This window comes from Ambystoma mexicanum, chromosome 12 (assembly GCF_040938575.1).
Source record: "Ambystoma mexicanum isolate Mex_15411 chromosome 12, UKY_AmexF1_1, whole genome shotgun sequence".
Lineage (NCBI taxonomy): Eukaryota > Metazoa > Chordata > Amphibia > Caudata > Ambystomatidae > Ambystoma > Ambystoma mexicanum.
In genome coordinates this window covers 590,825,756-590,851,491 of record NC_090936.1, presented here as the reverse complement: position 1 = coordinate 590,851,491, position 25,736 = coordinate 590,825,756, and the positions used below count along the sequence as shown (strand labels likewise).

The 25,736-nt window shown below is 46.8% G+C and overlaps 1 protein-coding gene across 6 annotated transcripts in view; it reads right to left on the bottom strand.

The window, feature by feature from the left end:
• Positions 1-25,736, bottom strand: part of RAD9A (RAD9 checkpoint clamp component A) — a 902,871-nt gene that overhangs the window by 349,387 nt on the left and 527,748 nt on the right. For all 6 annotated transcript variants that reach the window (XM_069628954.1, XM_069628955.1, XM_069628953.1 and 3 more), the window contains exon 2: positions 13,294-13,503. Coding sequence is in view for 1 of the 6 variants with exons in the window: in XM_069628957.1 (XP_069485058.1) it covers positions 13,294-13,327 (34 nt within the window). In the remaining 5 variants the exon portion in view is untranslated. The remainder of the gene's footprint in view (positions 1-13,293; positions 13,504-25,736) is intronic.

The window sequence follows — 25,736 nt, the reverse complement described above, 5'->3', positions numbered from 1 at the left end:
TGTGAAAAATCATGCGTAAAATACTCCCACCTTAAAATACTATCTGGAGCACTGCCCTTCACCAACATAATAGGGACCCTGCATGTTCTTGGCACTTGCATGCAAACGGAACCTGGCATAGAAGAGATTGATTGAATGGATAACCTTTTTTCCTGGGCCCAATCCTGGATGAGGGCTATCATGAAGAAGTTGGTTCCTGTGATCGTGTTCATGTTGGTGATCTTCTGCACCTGCCAGCTGGGGCTTCAATGCTGTGCCAAAGCAGTGCCTAGTATCGCAATGATGATGGTCTCGGGGCAGCTCACGGTACAAAAAACTGTGCAGCCAAACTTATGACCCAGACAAACCATGCATGGTCGCAATAGACCAATGTCTTCACCCTCCAGGCATCACCACAGTTCCCCCACCTGACCCCGAGAATTACACAGAACACTGGGTAAATTTAGCAGGGGATGTGGATACAAGCTGAAAGATTGGAAAGGGAAGGATAAAGGACGAGAGGTTTACACACGAGTTTGTTCATGTAGTATTAATGAAGGGGGGGAGGTGAGTGTTGGGAAGGGGGGGACGTTTGTCCCAAACCACCAAGCACTTTTGGATGCAGCAGAGGCCTAGAAGTGTGCAGTAGGGATTTGGGGAGGGTGGCGTATGGTTTAGTTTGAAAGCCATCTTACATATTAGCAGCTATATTGAAATTGAGGCCTAGCTTTGCACTGCAGCCAGAGTCACAGCCTGAGCCACACACATGGAAATAAGTATGTATGTGGGAATAGGGAATAGGTTGTAGCATGGGCACTGGTGAGAAAGGTCATAGCTGCAGAGATTCATAGACATTTCATGACCTCATGTTGCCAGCATTTGTATCCCAGAAAGAATGCGCCCTGCAATGCCATGAGGGGGTTCAGAGCTCTCTGCGAAAAGCAATCTCACGAGAAGGAGGGCACGAGCCTTCGACCTTCCCTATCCCAGCTCTAAGTAATAGCACCAAGACCACCGACCAAGACCACCAACCATAAAACTACAGGACCCCCAATTGATCAAAAAAGATCAGAAAGCAGGGACCAGTTGCCTTCACCATAGGGCACGTGATTTGTGCTGCCAGGTGCCAGAGGGGTAAAACAACATAGCCAAAACGACGGTGGGGAGCTTTGGACGGGTGCCAACATGTCTGGAATCGAGCTGTAGTCTGTTCGATGCAATGACCTTTAAGTATCCTCTTAGCCCTGGTCTGCAGTACCTGGTGCATATCAGGTTAAAGATTGAGCCTGTGTTGTTGTTCTTCACGTATTCATCAATTAATTGTAGCTTCATGCCTGATGACGCGCAAGGAGGAACCCGCGTGGAAGAAGACAGACAGACTGGCTGCGACCAATGGCATGGAATCCTTTATGGAGCAGGCAGCCTATGTATAGGGTCTAACCAACTAGTTGGTTCTGCACATTATGTAATTTACATCACTGATGGCGCTGTGTGCCTTCATAAAGGTTACCAGACATTTGGTTGAAAAAAATTGGTCGACCAGACAAATGGTCGAACCAATTTGGTCGAAAACCAAATGGTCAAATTTTTGTTATTTTTTATTTTCACCCCTTTTTTTTGGGCCCCCCCCCCCAACCCCCTTTTTTTTCTAAAAACCCATTTTTGTAAAAAACGAAAACCCGAAAATAAATATATAATTAAAAAAAAAATTCGACCATTTGGTTTTTGACCAAATGTCATTCGACCAGTTTTAGGTCGACCAAATGTCTGGACACCCTTCATAAAGTGTTGCTTATACTAATTTTTCCAGAACACTCCATGGCAGCAGAGTTCTCTGCTGGTGCACTTCTATTTTTGTGGAAATAAAACGTGGTGCTCCTTGCAAGAGGTGTGCTGGGCCTTTTTCCCTATTGGGTTGCATTTATTCTGGTGTGAGCGTTGAGGGGTTTCTCTACAGGTGAAGAAAAAGGACAAATGGCAGTGAAAGCGAAAAAAAGTAAGGGGGTGCAGATAGCAGCTTAGACTTCTTCACAAAACCGGTGGACTAACAAATAATGAATCTTCTAATGGGAGAAACACCCATACAAAAAGTGGAGTGATTTGTCAATGTGCCAGAATATCTTCCACAAGGAATGATGGCGCACTATCAAATATTCGAAGACCAACAAACTATGAGGTACACCATAGATTTTACCATCATTTTTAAAGATTTGCTACCATTTCAGATGGTTCAATACTTAATTCATTCCTGGTTTAGAGGTGTCTTATATGCCTTTAAGATGTATCCAACATCAACCTAATACACCAGGTATTAAATTACCACTGCCAGAAAGTAACATTACTTTTTAAACATGCTCCTTTCCGCTGTAGAACATTCAATGCCAAAAGTAAGGAGTGACCACACAGACAACGCTGGTGCACAAGACTAGAGCTGGTGCAAAAGCTGGACAATTCTTTAGCATGTAGCTTCATCTCAGGATTAAGCTGTTTCAGCTCTCCACTAAAAGAAGACTGAAATACTACTGACATTTTAAAACATTTTAATGCCCGCTTCACCCAGGAGTCCCGGGGAGTGGGGGTTGGGCAGCTCATACACATGGGTTATTACTCCTACTCCATCTTGTCAAGATCTATGTTCCTATCTCTAGCTACTCAAAAGAAGCAGGGAATTGGATTAACAACAGCCTGTTCCCAATCACACAATCTGCACACTAGCTCTTCCAAAGACGGGGTTAGAATTCAGACTTCACATCTCCGCACAGGTAGTGACTTTGTGTTCAATTTATTAGACTGTTCTTAGAATTTAAATGTTCATTCTAATTATTTTGAACATCTCTCAGGACTGGTTTGTCCAACTTATTGTTCTCTTATTGCCTACTTAACTATTTCTCGCTAGTGACCTCTCTCCTACCCAGCACCAAATGCAAACTGAATCACATGCCTAATATGTTATTCAAGTGGAGGTCTTCTCTCCAAGCACTGAATGAATCCTTTTTTATTTCTCTACATTTCATTGGGTAAATCAAAGTTAATATTTTCAGGAAAACAGACTTTTCAAAACACTAAATATATAAAGTGCAGGGGAAATGGCAAAGCAAAAGCTTTCTATTGCAATATATTCCTATTACAATTAATGCATGCAGCCAAAGAAATCCCTACCTTCTTCGACTAAGCTCTCCATTTCATCACCAGGATGTGTTGTTCTCTTACCGTTCATTGAGGAAGGTGATACAGTGTGGTGGATTATTCTGCATGCCTGTAGCTGTTGGGATTCCATTTTGTCTTTTGTAAAGTAAGGAATTTACAAACCATATGCACATGCAGCTACCGAGTACAGACTGAGGCAGACATAACTTCAAGATCAGTAAAGTCAATGGCTACTATTATCCTAATATTTTTATAAATACATGTGTGCATTTAGAATAGACTGGAAGATTTTTAGTATAGCAGTTGTAAAATTAAAAATGAAATTTAACTAGCAGTGAGTAAATTTAGCCAGCTCCACCTTTAATAAAATCAGTGATGTAGCTATTTAATATTGCTGTAATGGATTAATTGGTCCTTAAGCCACCGATAAGGCCTTTGCAGACTTCAAATCGGCACTAGCTTCGCTCTTTGAACACAATGACCCCCCTTGCTCTTGCCCCCCAAACCCTGGATCACCACAATGATCAGACCGCAGAGGACAACCATGTGCCTCCACCTCTAGAGCCAGTGCCCCCTCTCTTTTGGTCACCTATAAGGAATTCCTCCAAGATCTCTCCTCTGAACTGTGCTAAATCAAGGTACTACCAACAGATTGTCTTGCCTCTATGCTCCCACCCTCCAGGCCAAGCTGAAACCTCAAATCCAACAGAACTGCTCCATCTCCTCGTCTCTCTCTCTCTCTCTCTCTCTAGTGACCACTTTACCCGCTACCAACCCGTCCTATGCTCATATTGAATGATTTGAAACACAGTCAAAGGCTTTAGCACTCCTTCCTGCCCTCTGTTGTGCCCCCCCAGCCCTCTTATCCAGCCTTTCACTGGCCTCTGGGATCTTCTCAACCTGTTTCAAGGTGGCAGCCATCCTGGAAAATATAAATCTGCTTACCCCAATAACCCCGCCAACTATCAGTCTGTCTGCACCTCCAACCACCATCAGCCACACTACTCCCAAGTTCCGGGGCAGGGGTGTTTCAACAAGATTACGCCTACTTTGATGAGATGCTTTGCATCCCAATCCTCCAAACTATACTCTGCAGAAGGCATGAAACATAAACCACATTTGCAGACTCCCTTGCTCATCACTCATCACTCTACTCTACTCTACACATATTCTCCATTTCTCTGCCACCTTCAACAAGGTCGACCATTGTTCTCAGATTTGTACAACCTCTTCCCACAGTTTTCAGAGAACGCCCCTTGACCTGGTCACCTCCTACCTGACAAACCACCCCTTCACCACCTCCATCCTTTGGGACAGTGACAACCCCTTTAATACCTCATTCCCAGAATGGATTCCATATGAATCAGCCCTTGGTCACAGTCTACAGCTCCCCCCTCAGAAAGGTGACCTTCTCCTTTGGCTTTTCCTACCACCTAGTCACTGATAGTACCTAAATCCTTTTGACCTTTTACTGCATCGCCCGAAGTATGGACTTGCATGTCTACTGTCTTTCCGCTATCCATCACTTGTTAACTCTCTGATTGTTCATACAAACACTTCAAAAATTCAAATAGTCTTCTTTGCTGCTTCCTATGTCCTACCCTTTCTTCACTCTTATATCTCTCTTCCACCAGACCTCCGCAATCAATCCCTTAAGACTTGCAGGAGAAAGTTCCCTATGACAGCATCCTTTAATGCTAAAACGTCATTCACCTCATCTGCCACAGAAGCCAGAATAAACCTACTGAACTTCTATTCACAAGGTTGAGGGGGGAGCTAGGACCAACGAGGCTACAAAGGGATGTGGATTAACATCTGAAGAGAATACCCGCTTCAGTAATCGTAGGACTAACTACATTAACATGATCCACTCACTACACACATTAAACGAACCAACCATCTTCCGAAAAGTCAGATCAAGACAAAGTGCTACAACAGGTTCACACAGACCAATTTTATATCCTCCCAGTCATGACATGACCCCAGAATCAGATGGCTTTGACAACACAGTTCTAAAAGATCTAGGGATTTGACAATGAAAGACAGCACTTCTTAGGATCCATCTGAAAGAGACACATTGGGGCGCATTACAAGTTTGGCGGTAATTTCATCCAGCAGAATTACCGTTACTGCAGTGTTGTCTGGCGGAATTATCGCTACATTACAACTTGATGGGAGCGCGCACACACACCAGTGACAGTAACAGTAATTCCGGCTGGTGGAATTACTGCCAAAACAGAGCCTCTAATGGTAAAATTGCCTTTATTGGGCAGAATTACAGTTACAGCAGTACTGTCGGTGCTAACTTCACCAGTGGAATTACCGCCAGTGGAAATAGCGTCATCGCTGGAACAGGAAGCACAGTGGTGGCCATTTTGAAATACTCAATCCGATCTAAATCCACCAATTCCTGTAGCCATCCACAGCAACAGGACACAGAAATCTTGTCCCGGGACAGATCTAAAGGTACCTGAACACACATTCAGAAAACCTAAATTCAGGGAGAGCTACAGGTCCTCACTGATGAGGTGGTAGCCCATGCAGGCGAACTATATGGCAGACGCCACCGCAAAACATCAGGGCAGCATAGGTCAGCTATCTGGGCGGCCATCTACCAGAAGATGACAGCTGTGGGCAAAGTCCTCCAGGATGGGGAGGGCTGCAGAAAAAGATGGAAGTACCTCAAGCTCAGGGTGCGCAGCCTCTTCTCACAACAGCAGCAGGAGTTATTGGCCACAAGAGGCAACACCATGGAGCACCTTGTCCCGACCCTGTGGGAAGAGAAGGCCAGCTCCAGACTCCACATAGAGGGGATCGAGGGAGTCAATGGAGCTGAGGCCGGAGCCAGCAGCCAAGACCAATCTGGTGAGTGTGAATGTCCCCCTATCCCCTGACAATGCACTGGGCAAAATACCAACCAAGTATGTGTACCTTAGCTCAGATGGGCCCAATGGACAGAGTGAGATGCCATACATAGCCAAAGGAAACGCCACCCAATTCATACCCAAGCAAAGCCGGGTTCAGGCATGGGCGATCCAGACAGTCGCCCGGGGTGTCACATCAGCCCATCGGACACGCCAGTGGAGGGTGCACAGAATATCTTTGTTCCCCTTGTGCTGCTAGGGCCAATGCTGTCACTGCATGCAGGGGTAGGTAGGCAACTGTGCATGTAACCATGCACAACGGTATGAATGTGCATGGGTGCACATGCAACTATGTACAGCACCAATGTGTGCTGATAAAGGACAAGAGCCAAATTGGACCCCAAGTCCAACCGTATGGAAAGGCCACCTTGGCAGCACAAAGAGCACCTGACAATGGGATGTACACTCTCAGCAGCAACTACACCCACATTGCTGTGGTCATATGCAATGGCCTGCAAACAACAATTCCCTTCAATCCACAAGTGTGGGGTATCCCATCACCATGTAGCATGTGTGACTAACAAGCCAACGTACAAGTATGTATGTTGACTGACAGCATGTCATTTCTCACCCAACAGGGTCGCAGCCGACTCAGGAGGAGGAGGAGCGGAAGGGCTATGAACGTCCCATTGCCCGGGCTTCCAGGGCTACAACATCAGCCACCACCCCTGCACCACCCAGCGATGGAAAGGGCAGGCGAAAGGGACCGCAAGCAACACCAGGGTCCAGCAGCAGCATACCTGCCAGTGCCTTCACTGCAACCATTGGCAGTGTTGGGGACACCGCCACTGGGACTGCACTCCTGGCACCTGCCCCACAACAGCAAGCCAATGTGAAGGTGACAGGGAAACCAGCTGCTGGCAGGCATGCGGGAGCAACTGTGCATCCAACCACCCAACAGGTCCATGAAACAATCACCTGAGCGGGACAGCCAGCATCATGGGCAGCATGATCAGGAGACAGAGGGTGACTAAGACATCAGGTCTTATGGGTCACCATGCTTCAGCCCCAGCCCTCCCCATAACCCCACATTCCCCATGCCACACAGGATGATGCACTGATGAGGAGGCTGGACGCAATGGAACAGCACCAGGTGTGAATGAAAATACTGGCCGACATGCAGGTCCTCCACCTCCAGGCCATCAGTGACTGTGTCCAGGGTGCCACACGCAGGATTGTGAGGGACATGGACAATGACAGACATCAGGCGACTGCAACATCTGCCGCCCTGACCGTCTACGGACAGATGGTGCGAGAATTATTAAAAGGAATCTCAGCCTTTGCTGAGGCTATGTAGGCCACCATGCAACACATCCGGGGGCCTGAGTCAGAGCATTCAAGTTCCATCACCCACCGGGGGCTCGTTGCCCAGCACTCCAAGGTGCCGCTCAGCACTCATGCTAGCAGCAAAGGTGCTGGGGGACACCATTAAGGGAAAGAGGCCATGCAAGCGACTTGACATTTGTAGACAGGCACAAGGGTGTGTTGGGGATGGTGTGTTGGGACACCCAGGCCACAACCAACAGTGACAGGAGTAGTTCCCAATGGCCCTGACGTACCTGAAGTCGTTTAATTCTTGGTCTGGGTTCGTGCAGCAAGGCTGCATACCTTTTTTGCGCACGGTTACCCATTGAATCTAATATTCAGCCGCACTTGCTTTACCTTTGGTGGTGAAACCGGAGTTTGTTGATCTTGTATGGGATCCCTTTAGACACAGAACATTGGCAGCTGCCCTTTTTCTCCACATAAAATCTGTAAATACTGTCTCACAATTATCAACCTACATCCACACTTGACTATTACATAGAGTCCCATTAAATCTTGTCGGGGAACTTAAGGGGAGTTCGAAAACTATTCTGAAGTACCCACAATTGGTTACTTACCCTGAACTCATGTTAAACATTTGCTCTTAAAATAGGTTTGGATTGTGTAAGAGTATTACAAATGTGCTGGTGTGCCTTACAACTTCATACGGCCGATAGACTCCTACAAGGCTAAAGTGGGGTGAAAACAGACATTACAGTATAATGATTAATAACCATATGGTTTATATACAGGGTGGGTGGTGTCCCAAATGACACCTATATTGTGATTTGTATATGTATATATGGTTTTACTTGCTTGTAGTATTCTTATTTTAATACATCTGTGCTGTTAATAAATTATATTTTTGATTCTTACAAATGTTGGCAATACGTTGCTTGACCACCGCTTGTGTATGTTAACTGTACATTACACCAAACTCCTAACCTTTGTTGTCTAAGCCTTACTACCCAGCCAACATACCAAGTGACAATGTGGTTATGCGTTGGAGGTCTTCCTTGCAAGTCAACTTATGCAGACTTCCTAGAAAGGTACGCCAGTATGCCTTTTGAGCTTTTGGTGCTGGCAAGGAGACTTCTGGCCATTTCTAGTTGTATAAAGACTGTGGGATGCGTGGCAGATGTAGACAGGTGAATTGTGGTTGACCAAGAGGAAATATGATGCCAGCTGCTCTCTGCAGTTGGCACAAATCCTCCCAAACGGGAAAGGTGGTGATGTGGATAAACATGAAAATGGACCAACATGTCGAGCACTGACTACTGAAGACTTCACTTTCTTCATGCTGCACAGCTTTTACAGTGCTAGAAGGTACATAGCTACAATGTTGTAAATGTATATGTGTTCGAACGGAACTGCATAGTCTATTTTTTGTGAACTAACACGTTTTGAGAGAAAACTCATAAAGGTACATTGACGTGGTTTGTCCAGTCAAAATATCTGAAGTGGAAGTCTTCTTAGACGTTTCCAGATCTTAATGCAACCATTGCACACAAGAGGTTTCCATGTATCCTTTTAATGCCACCAAACGCAGGATTATCTATAATCAAGGCCCATCTAATGTCACGATTGTGTGGCACCGCCTGCTTAAGGCAGAGCAGCCCCTGCCAAACTCCACATTCTCTTTCAATCACTCTACAAACTCTTCAGTTTCAGCGGAGGCAAGGCCATCCTATTTCAGGGAGAAAGTCTAACTGACTATGTGGCATGATGGGAGTGCTAATCCATGGCCCCAGAGTAAATAAGTTTAAAAACAAAAGCCATGTTTTTATGCTTTCTAGGGAAGCTGGCCTTAGCTTGGTACATCAGACACATAAGGGCAAATTTCCCAGCCCTATAACGACACACAAAGCCATATTCCTTCCCAAGGCCTTGAGGGGACTAAGCAGCACAGTAATACTGGCCTACCAGAACAGCATCAACAGAGTCATGGGCTACATGGTGTCGGGAGAGGGTGGGAGCTGAAGAACCCCTCTGCAATTCACTGGCATTACCCTGATTAGAATGATGACATCTGAGATTTAGAAGACTCAAAGCATGATGAAATATTTTCCTCTTGTCAAGATTATGCCTATTACTGTATGGAAAGTAATTCCAGCCATAAAAAGATTGCAAGCATGGGCAAACCAGAGCCCAAAGGCATGACTTGGGATAACATTTTAATAATGTTATAATGTGATATGCACAGGTAGTAGACACCACTGGATGCCACATTCCAGAGTGGACCCCTGCAGGGTTATAAGAGACTGCCACTAGGAGCATACGAAGTAGTAAAGAACAAGGTAAGATGCAATGAGCGGTCACAGGATCACGCTCGTGAGCTTGGAGACCCGCAGATGAATGGGACAGTCATACCAGCTGTGAGTTTCCCAGCGCTTAAAATGATGCAGAAGAAAACAAAAAGGGACACAGTAGAGTAGAGAGAAGCCTGGTAACCGGAGAGGGCTTCCTCCTCGAGGTCAGATAGTCACCAGGCCTTAGGAAGGCTCAGGAAGATGTGTGACAATATTGCAAAATTCCCATTCTTCCATCGAGTTAAGTCCATGTTCATTGGCCTACAGATTGAAAATCCATATTTGCTCTTTGTACGCTCATTTTCTCACTTCCCTATTAGTGTTAGATTCACACATTTTTTCAACACAAAACCATAATAAATCTCGCACTTTGTGTCCAGATACCACATAGTGTGTTACGAGCGGGGCATGAAGTGTTCTTGTGCAGATTTTTGAGCAAGGCTCATTAATCCTCAAGTGCACTGCTTGGGAAGTTTTTCCAATGTCAATTTTTTTGTCATGGGCAACAAATGGCTTATATCGCATTCTTGCTTCTACAAGCAGTGAAAGAGTGCATTTGCCATGTTTTTTTCCCCTTCACTCTCAATAGATTGGAAAAATTGGCATGCCACACAATTTCTACAAGGGTAATGTACCACTACTGGATTACTGAAAACTAGCGGTTGCACGGGTCTGTAGCCGACATGCACGTGGGGGTCTGCTATAGCCTTGTGTATGTTTTGTGTCATAACTTCCTATTTTTTTTTTTTAAAAACGCTAAATCGGCAAGCTCTCGAAATCGCCTATATCTTTGCAGGGCGAATGGGTGGCGATGGTGAAATGTCACTATCGCCAGTACACCCGAGCCTGGTAGGCTGACCTCGGGCCAAAATGTCAGCCCACCACCTGCTGTGGGGCTGGAGCCAACAATCGCAAATGTGGGGCTGTAGCCAATAACCGGAAAAACACACTTCCCCAAATAGAGCAATTTCGTAACCTTTTTTCAGATAACCCTGCCGAGTTTGCTTTATTTTTGCAGAATATCTGCATGTGCATTAACATTTCCTGACTGCAGTGCAATTGCGTCATAGATACTTAAAAACATACCATAGGGAAGATCACTTGCCAAACATTTCAGGTGTTGTCTAGTAAAATGCAGTGTGGTATTGCGTTCTGTAGATTTCCTAAAAAGTGCAGTCTACAAGACCCCTTCATTGTGAAAAATCGTCAAATCCCGTAAAGATATGGCGGGAATCTATTCACACGTGAAGTGTATATCAAAATCTCTATTATTAATCCACTCAACAAACTTCGTTTTCTATAGTGCCATTCCAGATGATTAAAATATCATTGATGTACCTTCAATACATAGAAATTGACTGTTGAAATGGATTGATGTCATTCAAGATATGGTTTTCTTCAAACAGTGCCATGTATAAGTGTAATGAGGAACCAATAGCGGCTAATACGGAACAAAACAAGAGGGAGGGGGATGAGCATATGATCACACCAGACCAGATAATGACAAGTTTAAGAGACACGCAGGAACAAGTAAAAGCCCAGACTACATGTCCCAGAATGCACCACCAATCAACTATCACACCAGAACAATACAAATATAAGAGACACAAGAGAAAAGACACACACGACATCCCAGAATGCCCCAACGGATACATAATCAAAACAAAAGCCAGAAAATGGGAATAGAAATCAGACAAGGAAGACGAAAAACCACGTTTCCATATAATGGGGGCTCCGGGCAGGCGGGGGTTAAATGCAAAGCTAACTCTGTGCAGCTGAAGCTGGGAAGAGCTGAATTAGCCTCAGGTGTAAGGAGCCCAGGGCTGGTAACGCCTAACGCTAATTACTGGGGAGACTCACCGGGGTTAAAAGCATCAGAAAACAGCTCAACTTGTCTCTCGTTTTGCAGGAGTGGAAGGAGGCTGACAGAGTGGACTCTGAATGGTACGAGGACAGTACCCCATATCGGTGGGCGTATTAGAGGAAAAAGGAAAACTCACCGGAGTGTATCGTACCGGACCTGTGGTGAAATCCGACTGCACAGCAGATGAAGACGCCTGAGTCCCAATGGCGGAAAAAGGGAAGTTTGGTTATTGACTGAAGTTCAGCCAAGGCCAGTGTGGAACGGCTGGCTCCGAGCACCGGCCGCAGAGTTTGAACAGAAAAGGCTCTGAACCATTCGGAAATGCTGAGTAAACGCTCGGGGCTGAATATTGCTGCTTTGAACAAGAAAGGCTGCCATTCCTGTGTTCTCCGTATTTTGAAATGCATTCCTTTGTGAACAAGCAATATTGCAATCCTTGAGTTTTGTCTTTTGCGCAACCTGGAAGACCCTTTATTTTGGTTTTGTTGCGATGAATGCTAATTGAAGTTAATTGGATAAAGAGAAGTCCGGGTGCACAATCATTTAACCTCTGGTGAGCTGTAAGAAATAAATACTAAATACTAAACTATTCTTCAGTACCAACGCTGCACAAGCTGTCAAGTGCATAGCTACGTTATGAGGGGCTGGGGGAGTTACACGTCTATCTAACATCACCTCCAATGTCACCATAAGAACACTTCAAATTGGGTGCAATGCCAACCTGGGGCCAGCCATGCATAGTGAAACTTATTTGACATTTACTGCAGACAAAGTTTGTTTGCAGTAAATGCCAAATAAAGGTTTCAAACATTTTCATACTCGCCAGCAAGGTTGCGGACCATGCAAATGGTAGTCGCCCTTCATAAAAATTCATAAAAATCTCCTCACCAATGCAAGTGGGCTATCAGACTTTGCGTGCCATGGAAACTGACCCATGTCACTTTAGAATTTGGCCCATCCTGATTCGGTTTACTTAGACTTATCATGGAGAGGAACTAGAGTTTAGTTATAGACAAACTCCTAATCCCCATCCTAACGACCTTCTGATTTTGACTAAACAGAAATTGAAACTGTATTGTTGGTATACCACATACAGTAACTTGTTTAAAAAGATGCTTTCCATGTGCTCATAGAGGAAGTCTTGAACCACTGAATACCCTTTAACACCTTTATCAAGTAATCCAGTCCACACCACATTATCTCTCGTTCATACAGAGGCATGTCATGTTGTAAAAAGTTCCATGATCTTGCAAAACATTCACAATTTTATGCCAGAGTAAACCATGTCATACACCTTCCTATCATGGAAACTTACTAGAGTTTAATCTGTTACCAGGTAGAATATTAAGTCCATAAAACACAGTTAGGTTTTAAGTGGGGACACATGTTCGAGAGGCGTTTTTGAATTGTGCATGTTCAATGCAGGCCGACACTGGTAAAGTTTTCAGTTCACATTCAGGTCCTTCCTCAACTCAGTGAAACTGACTTCCGGCAGATCAAGTGGAGTGGAATCCAGTAATCCAACATGGAAGGGACAAAGGTACTAATAAGACAAATAATGGAGAGGGTCAGGGAGAGGGTGATGCTTGAAAAGAAGAGACATAGGAGGAGGAGTTGGGTCTGGAACATGTAGGAAAAGTGAGGGCAAGTCAAAAGCATGGAGCTGGTGATGGCGGGGGGGTCTCCCTAGAAGCATCAGACCAGATTACAACCATTATGTTTCATGCTTGGCCGAAAGGAATCCTTTTCAGCCAAACCCTCTCACCTTTAATGTTTCCTCCTGTGATGATGCACTTCATGGTGTATCGACGCTTCCCCGCTACTGCCTACGCTCATAGCACCTTAGCATCGGAGGACTGAGGACAATTGGCAGCAGGGGAACAAAAATACCCCAAAACGAACAGCGAGCTCTGCAGTAGTGTCAGTCTGAAGGGAGATTCTGGCGCCGACTCACACCACCAACGATGGCTCAACACTAAGAGGCAAAGAAAACAAATAAACATGGTGTCATTGTACTTTGTGTGGCAAGCGGGATTCTCTAACATGTGCATAATGTAAATCATACTTTCATGTTAGGCAGAGGACTCAGAAATGCCTTTAAAAAAAAAACATTAGAAGACTCCCTGTGATTAATGGATGCCATCTTTTGGGTGCTTTCAATATTCAAACTAATAGAAACAGCTTCTGGTGTGATTTTGCTTTCATTTTGAGAATATTTCTTAACCCTTCATTCTCTGTACAGAAGGAATAGAGGGATAAACATGCATATAAGCAATGCAGAACCAGGCACCCAACCAGACAAATAGTTCTATCTAGATCCAGGAAAATATGATAAAATACCAAGCAAAACATGCACAAACAAAACAAAGGCACTGCCAAATTACATGTTCTTTCCAACTGAAAAGATTCAAGATACTATTCCCCTCATCTTTTTTTAGACAGGCGTTGTGCTTTATTACAGCATTAATAGTTTTGATAACAAAAATAGAATAATTCTCTCATGGCTTCAACACTAAGCAGGGACTGCTGCAAGGAAGGCATCATATCAACAGTGAAGACAGACAAGTGATCACAGTTCAAGGGTGTTTATTGAAATTCAAATTGGTTGAACGACTATCGAACCCTAAATCTTATGGCACCCATGGGTGGGGGTGCAACCCTGTGCCCCTAGTGTATCTTTTTGGGCACCTGTGTTTGGACCACAGAGCAGGGTATGGGCTGGTGGCAGCTCCATGCTGAATTTGACAGGTGCTCCGAGTATCCTCCATTTTGGGATACCCAGGCCCTGGCTTTGAAATCAGTTGATTCCCGTTAGGAAACAAGATGGCCCCTGTGGCCTCTTGCTTTCTTTTGCCCGTTACCTTGTTTTCCCAAAGTCCTGGGAAGCTCTGACTCTGTCCCTTCCCTCTGACTGGCTGTTGGGTGGAAGTTCCATATATGGTGTTGTTGTGAAGTCCAGGTCGGACTGATTGGAGCCTTCCCAGTGACTGTATGTTGTGGGTACACCCTGTGGGTGGGACCTGGGTGAATGGAGTGTGTGACCAATATGCACTTCTTGCTGTGGATGTCTAGATTCTGGTGTTTGACACAATGACTGAGACAGCCCTGCCCGAAACTGGTATGAATGCAGTGTGTAGTGTTGAATGGCTGGGTACTTGTCCCAATACACATTCCTTGTTGTGAGTGTCTGCGAGGGAGGAGAATGGCCCGAATGCACGGTATGCCCGATTGGCTGACTGACTGCTGAATGCCCTTCTGAGTGATTGGTTGCCCGAGCGTGACTCAGCAGAATTAATGGGAGATCAAATAGTATATCTGGGGGCCTCTCACTGCTAGAATTCGTTCATAAGCTGAAGTAGAAACTGACATTGAAACTGAAGCTGAATCTCGAAGCTGAGCCTGAAGGAGATTGACTGCTGTCTCCCTTCGCTGAAATCTGAAAGCCGCTGAGCCATCGAGACTGATCCAAGAGAGGACCTGGTTAGGCACCCTCTTCCTGTGCTCCGAGGGACCATCGAGCACCGTTAAACCTTCGCCGAAGCTCCCTGGAAGTCAGACCCTCAACAGGCTGCCGACCGGAGACGGGGACCGCCGCGGAGAACGAAGATAAGTACCGAACATTCCGTCCACCGTCGTTGACCAGGGTATGCAGGTTTGCTATAACCGCTGGAGGCCCGTCCAAGCGTGTTGCCCAGAAGAGAGGACCGCTTGATGTCGTGCCATCGATGACCGGAGCCGCAACGCACCTTTGCCTAAGACTTTTGATTCACGGACACGCTCATCGCACCGCCGCCCACCTTATCCCGCCGGAGAAGGCCAGGCCGTCAACGCACCGAGGAGCATCCGTCGGTGGGTTTCCCGCCACCCAAAGACCGTAGAGATGCCGGACAACTCGACGCCCTTGCTGGACCACAGTTCTTCACAAACTCTTTGCGGTCCTGAACTATCGACATCGAGGTGCCCCGCACGCCTCTTCCTTGCAGGAAGTCTTTGCTCCGTCGTCGATGAGCACTGCTGGGTCCGAAGCTGCCGCCTCAACGCCGAGTTCACTTTCTTTGAGGGATCTCGACGATCCGTGGCTCCTGCTTTAAAGGGAGTCACTCAAGAAGGATCCTTCAACGACCTATCGTCGACCTGTGCTATTCCAGGTACAATATGGTGGTAGAAACATTGTAGAAGGAAATAAGACTTATACAACAATATATTGACTGGGCTTGTGATATATCTTTATTTTACAGGTTGCCCAGGCGGGGGAGTGGGATCTCCACACAGAACTGCATCTAGTGGTAGGGGCAGTATACTGCCAATTGTTCTAACCAACTGTTGGTTACCTTTATTAAGTGATTTGTGTGATATTTAACTAGAGTACAGTTGATGCACTTCAATGAAATCTGATCATTGAGGTACCACTTAGAACTGTATATATTTGCCATTGTAGATTTACTGAGCAAAAACTGAGTTATTGTGTATAGAACCTTGAACCTTAATTATATAAAGACTTTGTTTTAACTAATACAGTGTGTGGACATTCCTTTGTGGGTGCTTGGGGACTACACTGTACTTAAGAACCAGCCTGCAGCACCTCCTGAGAAGCTAGGCCTTGATTGCTCGTCCATTGCTACCGTAATCGAGAATCTTGGCTGGGGTCCTCTGTGCCTCTCCTCTACCATACAGAGAACAGAAGTACAGACCACCCCCCCTCCAGTCTTTACACGTTCCTTTTAGGATTTTCACATACACAAGTTATCGCTTTAATGTTCATCAGGGTCTCCCTCATTTGGACTCAGACCATGCATCTCCCTCATTCGGGCTCAGATCCCCTTGTTATGGATCTCCTTCGTTGGGCTTGGATCCCTTGATATGGAACTCCCTCGTTCGGGCTCGGATCCCATTTAGTATAAAAATCGAAGACTTTCAAATTTGCAATGGATTTTACTTAAACCATCGCAGGACAACTTCAATTCACTTCACACAATATTCTTCTACTTTTGTTTCTCTTTGCAGTATACCTTACAGAGACTTTCCATTGAGCACATTCAAAGTGCCGGACCACTCTGTCAACGGTACTGAATCTTGCCTTTTTGATGATAGGTTATTTATAACACGCTTAATACCCAGAGGTTTCCAAGCGTGGACCCAGGGATCGAATCTGTGTTGCTCCACGTTGTCTTGCTTCCAACGCGAGCACGTTACCCCCGAGCTATCCTCCGCTTCTAAAGTTCAAACATTTATCAGCCGTTTAGCTTTACTTGCATCTTTGATCACACGTGTTTAACAATGTTCGTTCCAGCGCTCGTTCTACAATGTTGCCACTTGCAAACTTGACTTCAACACAGATCGGTCCACCTTGAAACACTTGTGTATAGGCGCGTTACAAATGCCATATCATATCATATCACAACCTTGACTTCAACACAGATCGGTCTTCCCAACTCACCAGCTCTGTTGATCTCTCTAATACTACTTTGTTTTTGGAGCCAAGGATGATACCATGGCGGCTGCTGCTGCTCCTCCCAGCCTGGATCAGTAACGCGGGAGGGCCTTCGGCATCTCCGACACACAGTGCAGGTTTTTTGAATCTTGTTACCTGGCCTTATGCTTCCTGCCTCAAAGTTTTTGTGAAAGTAATAGTTTCTTGTCAAAAAGGTCAAGGGTATTTCCCTCCTTGCAAACCCTTCTTAGTTTTCTGTCTTTCGCCTGCCAACTCGAAACTGCTGTTCCTTCATTTGCTTTGCCTCGCTTAGAGTGTTTTTATGCTCCACCTTTTATCCGTGTGGGGAAGTTTAAATGGAAGTCAGTTGTGAGTGATTGTCAGTAATTGCCTGACCTCGCGTGACCATTGTAGTGGGACATGTCAGGTATACTGCTCGGGTGTTAGTCGATTTTCTCCCAAAGCGGGCTGTCCATGTGGAAGTGTTGAAGAAGGGAAAGGGGAGAGAGGGGGAAGGGGGGGTTCTGAGGGTTTAAGGTTCCCACATATCCTACAGGGTAGGATGGAGCAAAGGTGTTACAGGGAAGAGAGGGATACAGCGACTTGCCATCCGGTCTCTCACTCCCACTCCCTGAAGACTCCTCACCCAGGCAGGTGATCCTCCCGTACTGGACCACCCCCAGGTTCTGGATCCAAAGGCGATGGCTGTGCCCTGGCCACCTGAGGGAGAGATCCGAGGGAACTAGCAGGTGAGACACCTTCTGGTTTCTCATACTGCTTTCCCAGATCCAGTAAATCAAAAAGTAGAAAGCACAATTGCTAGATTGGCATGAACATAAGATACTTCCCTATGTAGAAAAGCAGACTGCATCCTTAATATATGATAAATCTCCTGAATAAAAATAGCTTTAAAATCAAACTTAGGCAATATGCCCCTCGACTGCGGGCCATTACTGCATAAGGTAATGCCCCCGGTGGCCATAGTTACAGGCCAGAGCGTAGCAAGGGCCTTCGCGAAGGCCCCAGGGGCATTAGTTTATGCGGGAATGGCGCGCAGTCTAGGGGCATCTTGCCATTAGTACCCGACCCGTTAGACCCGGGTACCAATTTATTTTTTTAAAGTGGCCGCCACGGACAGAAAACAGTCTGTTTTCTCTTTCCATGGCAGCCATAGTAAACAAAGAAAATGGCCACCATGGAAGGGGAGAAGGGACTATACGTAGTCCCTTCTCCCATTCCATGGCGGCCAGTCGCGGGAAGAACTGCGGGCCACGCGGAGCTCTGAGCCTTCTGGGGCAGGTAAGGCCCAGGCGAGGGCCAATGAGCTTGCGTTTTACAAGCTCATTGCCCCTCGTTGGGTACTAATGAAGGTTACGTTTGCTCACTTTTCAGGCTGACATAATGATTACACAGTGCTAGAAATGCTCGGATTACTCACCGGTAATCTTCATGACTCTTAATCCTAATTTTAATTGCCACAGTACTTACTTATCAGGTACCAAACTACTATAGGAACCTTTTCTATTCAAGGCATTTTTAACAAAATTACCAAAACAATAACAAAAAAAAAGAAATATATATGCTACATTACTCACCGTAATCGTATTTCTGATGCTTTTATCTGCTTAGATTCACATGCTGTGCATAGGCCGACATCTAGTGGAAGCTGCAGAGTATTACAGTTTGTTTTACAAACTCGAAAATGGGCGTCGACACAGGGCGTGCCAGTAATACTATCCCTAGTGTGACGTCCACTGTACCCATGATCCCTCACGTCTAGGACCCTCAGATTGTATTTTTTCTGACATGAGGTAGCATGAGGAGTAGCGCAAGTACAGATGATCCAAGCAGATAGATAGAATATAAGACTACAAGCATCCATGCGCCTTCTCTCAGAGGGGAGAAAGGGCGGGCGCATGTGAATCTAAGCAGATACAAGCATCAGAAATACGATTACGGTGAGTGATGTGTCCCTTCTGAGGCCTGTGGAATCTGCTTAGATCACATGCTGTGCATAGATTAGCGAGCAGTGTTAGAAGAAGGAGGTGGGATGTGAGAAGGGTCATGAGCAAACAGGTGTTTTAGAACCGCTTGTCCCACTTGAGTATCTGTCTTGGAATGAGTGTCAATACAGTAGTGCTGAGTAAAAGTGTGAACAGAGCTCCATGTAGCTGCTTTGCAAATGGTGTCAAGGGGTACATTTGCAATGAAAGCCAGAGTGGCCCCAGTGCCTCTTGTAGAGTGGGCTCGTGGCGTAAAAGGCAGAGTTTTTTCAGAAAGGGAGTAACAGCTGGATACAATGGACTATCCACTTCGAGATGGCACCTTTATAGACGCAATCTCCCTCTCTGCCTGTAGCTACGGAGACAAACAGTTGGTCTGTTTTTCTTAGCGGCCTGGTCTTGTTTACATAGTAGAGGACCACTCTTCGCACATCTAGAGTGTGTAGTTTCACCTCAGCAGAGCTTCTGGGTTCTTGGAAGAAGGCCGGAAGCTCAATAGACTGGTTAACGTGGAATTTAGAAATGAATTTAGGTGAGAACCAAGGGTGTGTTCGTAGAACCAGTTTATCCTTATGAACAGTAAAGAAAGGATCCTGCACTGACAGAGCCTGAATTTCACTGACCCTTCTTATGGATGTAATGGCTACTAAGAAGGCAGTTTTATAGGTCAGGTGTTTGAGACGGGCTTTATGCATGGGTTCAAAAGGTGGGCCCATGAGCTTAGCAAGCACCACATTAAGGTCCCATCCTGGTGGTGGGTTTGCAAATTGAGGGTGGAGTCTCTTTACCCCTTCCATGAAGGCTTCAACCACTGGTACTTTCCACCAAGAGACCTTGTTATGAGAGGTGGTGTAGGCTGACAGCGCCGCCAGGTGTACCTTGAGTGAGTTAAATACCAACCCTGCATCCAGCAGGTGGAGCATGTAGGTCACAATATTAGAAGGAGTGCAATCAACCGGGTTGATTTGCTTATTCTGGCACCAGATAATAAATCTTTTCCATTTATCAAAATGACAGTGCCTCGTGTTTGGTTTCCTAGATTCCTTTAGGATGTCCATGCACCTCTGTGGTAAGTTGAGGTGCCCAACCTCTATGTGCCTCATTACGACCTCGGCGGTAGCCATGCCGCTATTTGCAGCATGGCTGCCGCCGAAATCGCATCCAGGTCCGGGTTCCCAGAATGAGAAATTACCGGGCCATTCCGAGTTCGGAGGTTCCGGTAATTCCTCCTTCTAGGAACCCGGACCCGGACCTTCCCCATTCCCATTTCAGCCCCCATAGGGCTGAATGGAAATGGGCGAGAGAGCAAACGGGCCGATTACGAGCGGCCAATGTTTGCTCCCTCCTCCCCTCGCGGGACCTGCTCTGCACGTCTGGTGAAAACAGACGTGCATACCGGGTCCCGCGAGGGGACCTCGTAATCAGGCGGGACGGGGTTGACGGTGCCGGCACCTTTACCGGCACCGTTAACCCCGTCCCGCCTGGGTTATAATGAGGCCCTATGACTTCAGGAGCCATGCTGCCAAGTTCATTGAGCTGGGTTGAGGATGCACTGTTTGACCTTGGTGCTGGGATAGTAGGTTGTGCCAGCACGGGAGTCTGATGGGTTTGCACGCTGCTAGTCTGCGCAGGTGTGGGAACCACGGTTGTCTCGCCCACATGGGAGCAGCTAGGATGAGCATCATCGATTCCCTGTGCATCTTGTTGACCACCTTCCTCATGAGAGGAGTTGGTGGAAAAGCGTAGGCAAACATCCCTGACCAGTTCATCCATAGGGCGTTCCCCTTGGAGTCTGGCTGGGGAAACCTGGATGCGAATCCTGGGCATTGTCATTTTTCGCTTGTGGCGAATAGGTCTATAGTGGGGAAACCACACTGAGAAGAGATCATCTACAATTTCTCTGTGCAGACACCATTCGTGTTCTTCTGGGAGGGGATCTCTGCTCAAAACGTCTGCTGGTGAATTGAGATCCCCTGGAACATGTTGAGATGACAGGTAAATGTTCCTTCTGAGTGCCCATGTCCAAATTTTCTGGCCAAGCCCGAACAGATTTGGCGAACAAGTACCTCCCTGTTTAAGTAAAACATTGCTGTTGTACTGTCTGTTAAGATCTGTACTGACAGGTTCAACAGGTGGGGTTCGAAAGCTTGAAGCGCTCTAAAGATTGCCAGAAGCTCTAGCAGATTGATATGATTCTTGGCCACTGTGTGAGACCAGAGACCCTGAGCTGTGTGGTGAAGGAGGTGTGCTCCCCACCCCGACAGGGACGCGTCTGTAGTGACTACAGCTTGTATTGCTGGATTGTAAAAGGGCATTCCCCTTTGACAGGTTCTCTCTTGTCCACCAGTGAAAACTTTGTACAAGTATTGTCGAAACGACCACTAGATTGTCCCACTGACCACTTGCCTGAGACCACTGTTTCGCCAACCATTCTTGCACGGTTCCAATGCGCAGGCACGCGTGGGTGACCAGGTAAATACATGACGCCATCATGCCTAGCAAACGCATCACTTTGCGCACCCTTATCTGGCGACCGGACTGATATTGAGGAATTTGCAGTAGTATATTCCGAATTCTTTCCTCTGATGGAAAGGCCAACCCCTCTTGAGTGTTTAGGACAGCTCCTAGGAACTGTTTGGAGATGCTTGGAACCAGGCTTGATTTTTTTCTCGTTGATAGAGAAACCCAATTCGAAGAGGAGGTTGATCGTTCTCTGGATGTTGGACCTGCAAATTACTGGTGTCTCCCCCGTGATGAGCCAGTCGTCCAGGTAAGGGTACACTGGGATTGCCTCCCTGCATAAGTGTGCCGCCGCCACCGCCAGTACCTTGGTGAATACCCTTGGAGCAGAGGCTATGCCAAAGGGCAGCACCTTGAACTGGTAGTGCTGACTGTCCACCTTGAAGTGCAAGAATCTTCTGTGCGCTGGGAACATGGACATATGAAAATAGGCATCTTTCATGTCCAATGTTGACATGTAATCCCCTCTTTTTAGGAGTGGGATTACCTCTTAGAAAGTAGTCATGCGAAATGTTTGGGGCTTGACATACTTGTTTGCAGGGCGCAAGTCTAATACTGGGCGCATTGTCAAATCTTTTTTTGGCACAAGGAAGTAAGCTGAATAGAAACCCTTGTTTACCTGGTTGCCCGGGACGAGTTCCATCGTTTCCTTTGTGAAAAGATTGACGATTTCCTCGAGGAGGATCTTCTGGTGGTCCAGGGAATGTATTTTATGTCGTGGAGGGTGGTTGCGGGGGCGGTCTAGCAGTTCGATGCAGTAACCTGCGGACACTGTGAACAGCACCCATCTGTCCGATGTGATCCCTTCCCATGCTTAAGTGAAGTTGGAAATTCGCCCCCCTACTGGGGATGCGTGGGAAGCGACCCTGAGCGGAAAATCACTGCTTTGTGGGAGGCATACCGCCTATGCCGGGGTGCCTCTGCCTCTACCACGGCTCCTCTTGTTACCTCTACCGTAAGGGTAGTCTGCTGGTTGCCACCCCATGATGTACCCTGTCCCTGTGTATAATTGGAGCCCCGTTGTGAATTTTGGCCACGTGAGCGACGGAAATTACCATTCCCTCTTTGATTAGTGCGCTTATTCGTCAATTGCCCCAGGGACTTTAGGAGTATAATACTCGTCTTTGGCAGTCTTTAGTGCGTCCTCTACCGCTTTGCCAAACAAGACATTCGGTTCCACCGGCATGTCAATAAGGGTTGCCTGGGTCTCGGGTTTAAACTCTGACTGTCTTAGCCAAGCGTGACTTTTAATGACAGTGCTCTTTGCTATGAGCCGGCCTGCATTATCTGCAGCGTCAAAGGTTGTCTTCAGGATGCAACCTGACACGGCTCTACCCTCCGACGTGATCTGGGCCAACTGACCCTTTAGTGGTTCCGGTGCCGTGTCAGTGAGAGCAGCTACCTGCTCCCACTGGTGGCAATTATAGCTTGCCAGCAGAGTGGTGGTGTTGGCGATTCTCCCTTGGTAAGCGGAAGTGGAGGCTACCTTCCTTCCTAACCCATACATTCTTTTGCTCTCCTTGTCTGGGGGAGACTCAGATGATGATAGCGGTGTCCCCGCTCTCTTTCTGCCGTTAGTAATTACCAAGGAGTCAGGCTTCAGTTGACCCCTTATGTAAAGAGGGTCTGACTGGCCAGCCCTGAACATCTTCTCAATCCTGGGGTTCACAGCCCTGGTGAGATTAGGATTAAGAAGGGAAGGATCAATTCTACATTGGATTGATTTGAGAATAGGAATGGCTTGAGCAATGGGTCTTTTGTCTCCCACTAGCTCTTCTGCGAAGTCCCTCTCTTCTTGCGCCCCCTGAGTGTCTATGCGGAAGTGCTCTGCCGCTCTAGCCAAGACCTCATTTAGAAGGGGCTGGTTATCTACTGGAGAGTCGGTAACCTGAGGTTCTTTGCGAACCGGAGAGTCTATATTGTAGACCTCTGCAACGTCTTCCTCCTTCCCATCCTGGCCCTCGTCATCTCCATAATAATCTACCCCCGTTTGGTCATCCAACATTTCTAAGTCTGGATCCTCAGTATATTGTTGTGGATCCTCACTATACTGTTGATAAGGTTTTATGTAGTAAGGGTCTGAAAACTGGCCCTGAGTTGGAGTCTCAAACTGAGGTTTTTTACTAGGGGGCCGAGGGTCCCTGGATCCTGAAGGAGTAGCGCTGTCTGGAGTGTAACTGAGGAAATGTTCTGGGTTCTTAGAGTAGAAATCAGCCAGGGAAGACATTCTCCTCATTACCCGGTCTTCATCTTCACTGCTCCATTCTCTGGAGCTGGGGATGACAACCTCTTGTGAAGGTTCCCCTTCTATTCGCATATCGTGACGAGTGGGAGGAATAAGTTTGGTCTTAGGGTCAGAGACAGGGGTCTTGGATCTTTCCTTATCTGAAGACTTCTGTCTGTCCTTATGTGTCTGTGGTGCAGAAGTAGAGTGTAATGACTTTTTCTGCCGTTTATCCCCTTCCCCTTGAGTACAAGAGTGTTTTCCTGACGTTTTCACCTTTTCTAAGCTTTTCGCCGCCTGCCGTCGAGATTCGGAGGTACTCTCTCTCTCTCTCTCTCTCTCTCTCTTTCGAGTGTGCACGTCGGGACTCGGAGGCAGACGCCGAACGGGCTGCCGGAGCCGACTTCTGGGGTGCGGCTTGGGGGTGGAGGTCGGATAAGTCTTCTGACGAACGTACCTCCGTGACTTGGGGAAGCGAGGCACTCTTGGCAACTGTGGACGGTTGCCTTGTGTTGTGCGGCGATCTTGACCTGGAACGCCCAGAGGACACCGACTCCGTGGCCCGCTCTCTCTGTGCCTCTTTCTTCTGAGAACTCGACACGCGTGTCGGGTCTCGGTTGGACTTATTGTGTAGTAGTAGTGTGGGTAGCGCTTGTGTCGCCGGGTGTGTTCCCCGTAAATGCCCTGCCGGTCAATCCTCCGGGGTCAGGGACTAGCGCTTGGGCGTCTTTCGACACCTCTGTGCCCTCGCCGTCCAAAAGTATGGCGTTGCTGCCATCACTGAAGGCACCCACCACTTCCATGGCCTCGAGTTGCCTGGAGTATTGGGCCCAACGTTTAGTGGAGCGGTCCTTTAGTGTCTTCGCCTTAAACAGGCTACACGCTCTGCAATTAGCCTCGTTGTGATCCCTCGGCAAGCAGAGGTTACGGGTGGTGTGTTTGTCAACCCAAGGGTACTTGCGGTTGCACTTGGGGCAACATTTAAATTGAGTACTCATTATGCACCTTGTGGCAGCGGGCTAGTGTGTGTAGGAAATAATAAGAGTGTAGAGTATGTTTCCACCCCCCACTCTCCCTACTTGCTGGGCCGAGGCCAGAGGCCTTCCAAGGCACAGGCCGCGGCCAGAGGCCTTCCGAGGCCCAAAGTCCGTCATGCAGCTCTCGACAGTTGTTTGTTCTTTGGACCGGCGTTGATCTTCGATGCCTCGACGTGGGAGTGAAAGAACGGGGAAATTAATATTGATTTTTTTTTTTGGGCAAAATGTCTGAAAGCCAGGGAACTCCGCGCAATGCTTCCGACAAGTATGGCGGAAAAAAACAATCTGAGGGTACTACGCGCGTGACGTATCATGGGTATAGTGGACGTCACACTAGGGATAGTATTACTGGCACGCCCTGTGTCGACACCCATTTTCGAGTTCAAAAAACAAACTAATACTCTGCAGCTTCCACTAGAGGTCGGCCTATGCACAGCATGTGATCTAAGCAGATTCCAGAAGCCATATGGATCTAAGGGGTGTTAAAATAGGTGGGGAGAGAGTTGGTGGGGGTTAAAAACATGGGGGTCCAGGGAGCTTGGGGGGGGGTGGGAGGATGGATGAGCCCAGACCCAAATACAAAAATGAGGTATTTGTTCTGTAAAATTTTTTGGGTAAAAATTGCCTCGAATAAAAGAATGTTGGTAAAATCACATAGAACCTCCTCACCTATCCCTCAATCCCTTGGTTATTCATCCACTAGATCATTGACCCCTCTATCCAGTTAAGGGGAGGCAGGGTGGGTCCTAAATTCTGTGATGATACAGAGTAAGACTAGGATTAAGTCTTAGTTACTTACCTGTAACTGTATTTCTCCAGCATTGGTATCTTTCATAGATTCACATACTTGAATCACTGGTAATTTAAAAATAAAATCCATAGGAAAAAGCAATGTACATTGCTAATGAAGCCCGACACTAACCAATGAGGTGGCAGGGCTTGAACTCCACCCCAGGCAGCCATCTTCAGATTTTGAGCCCCAATAGTGACTGC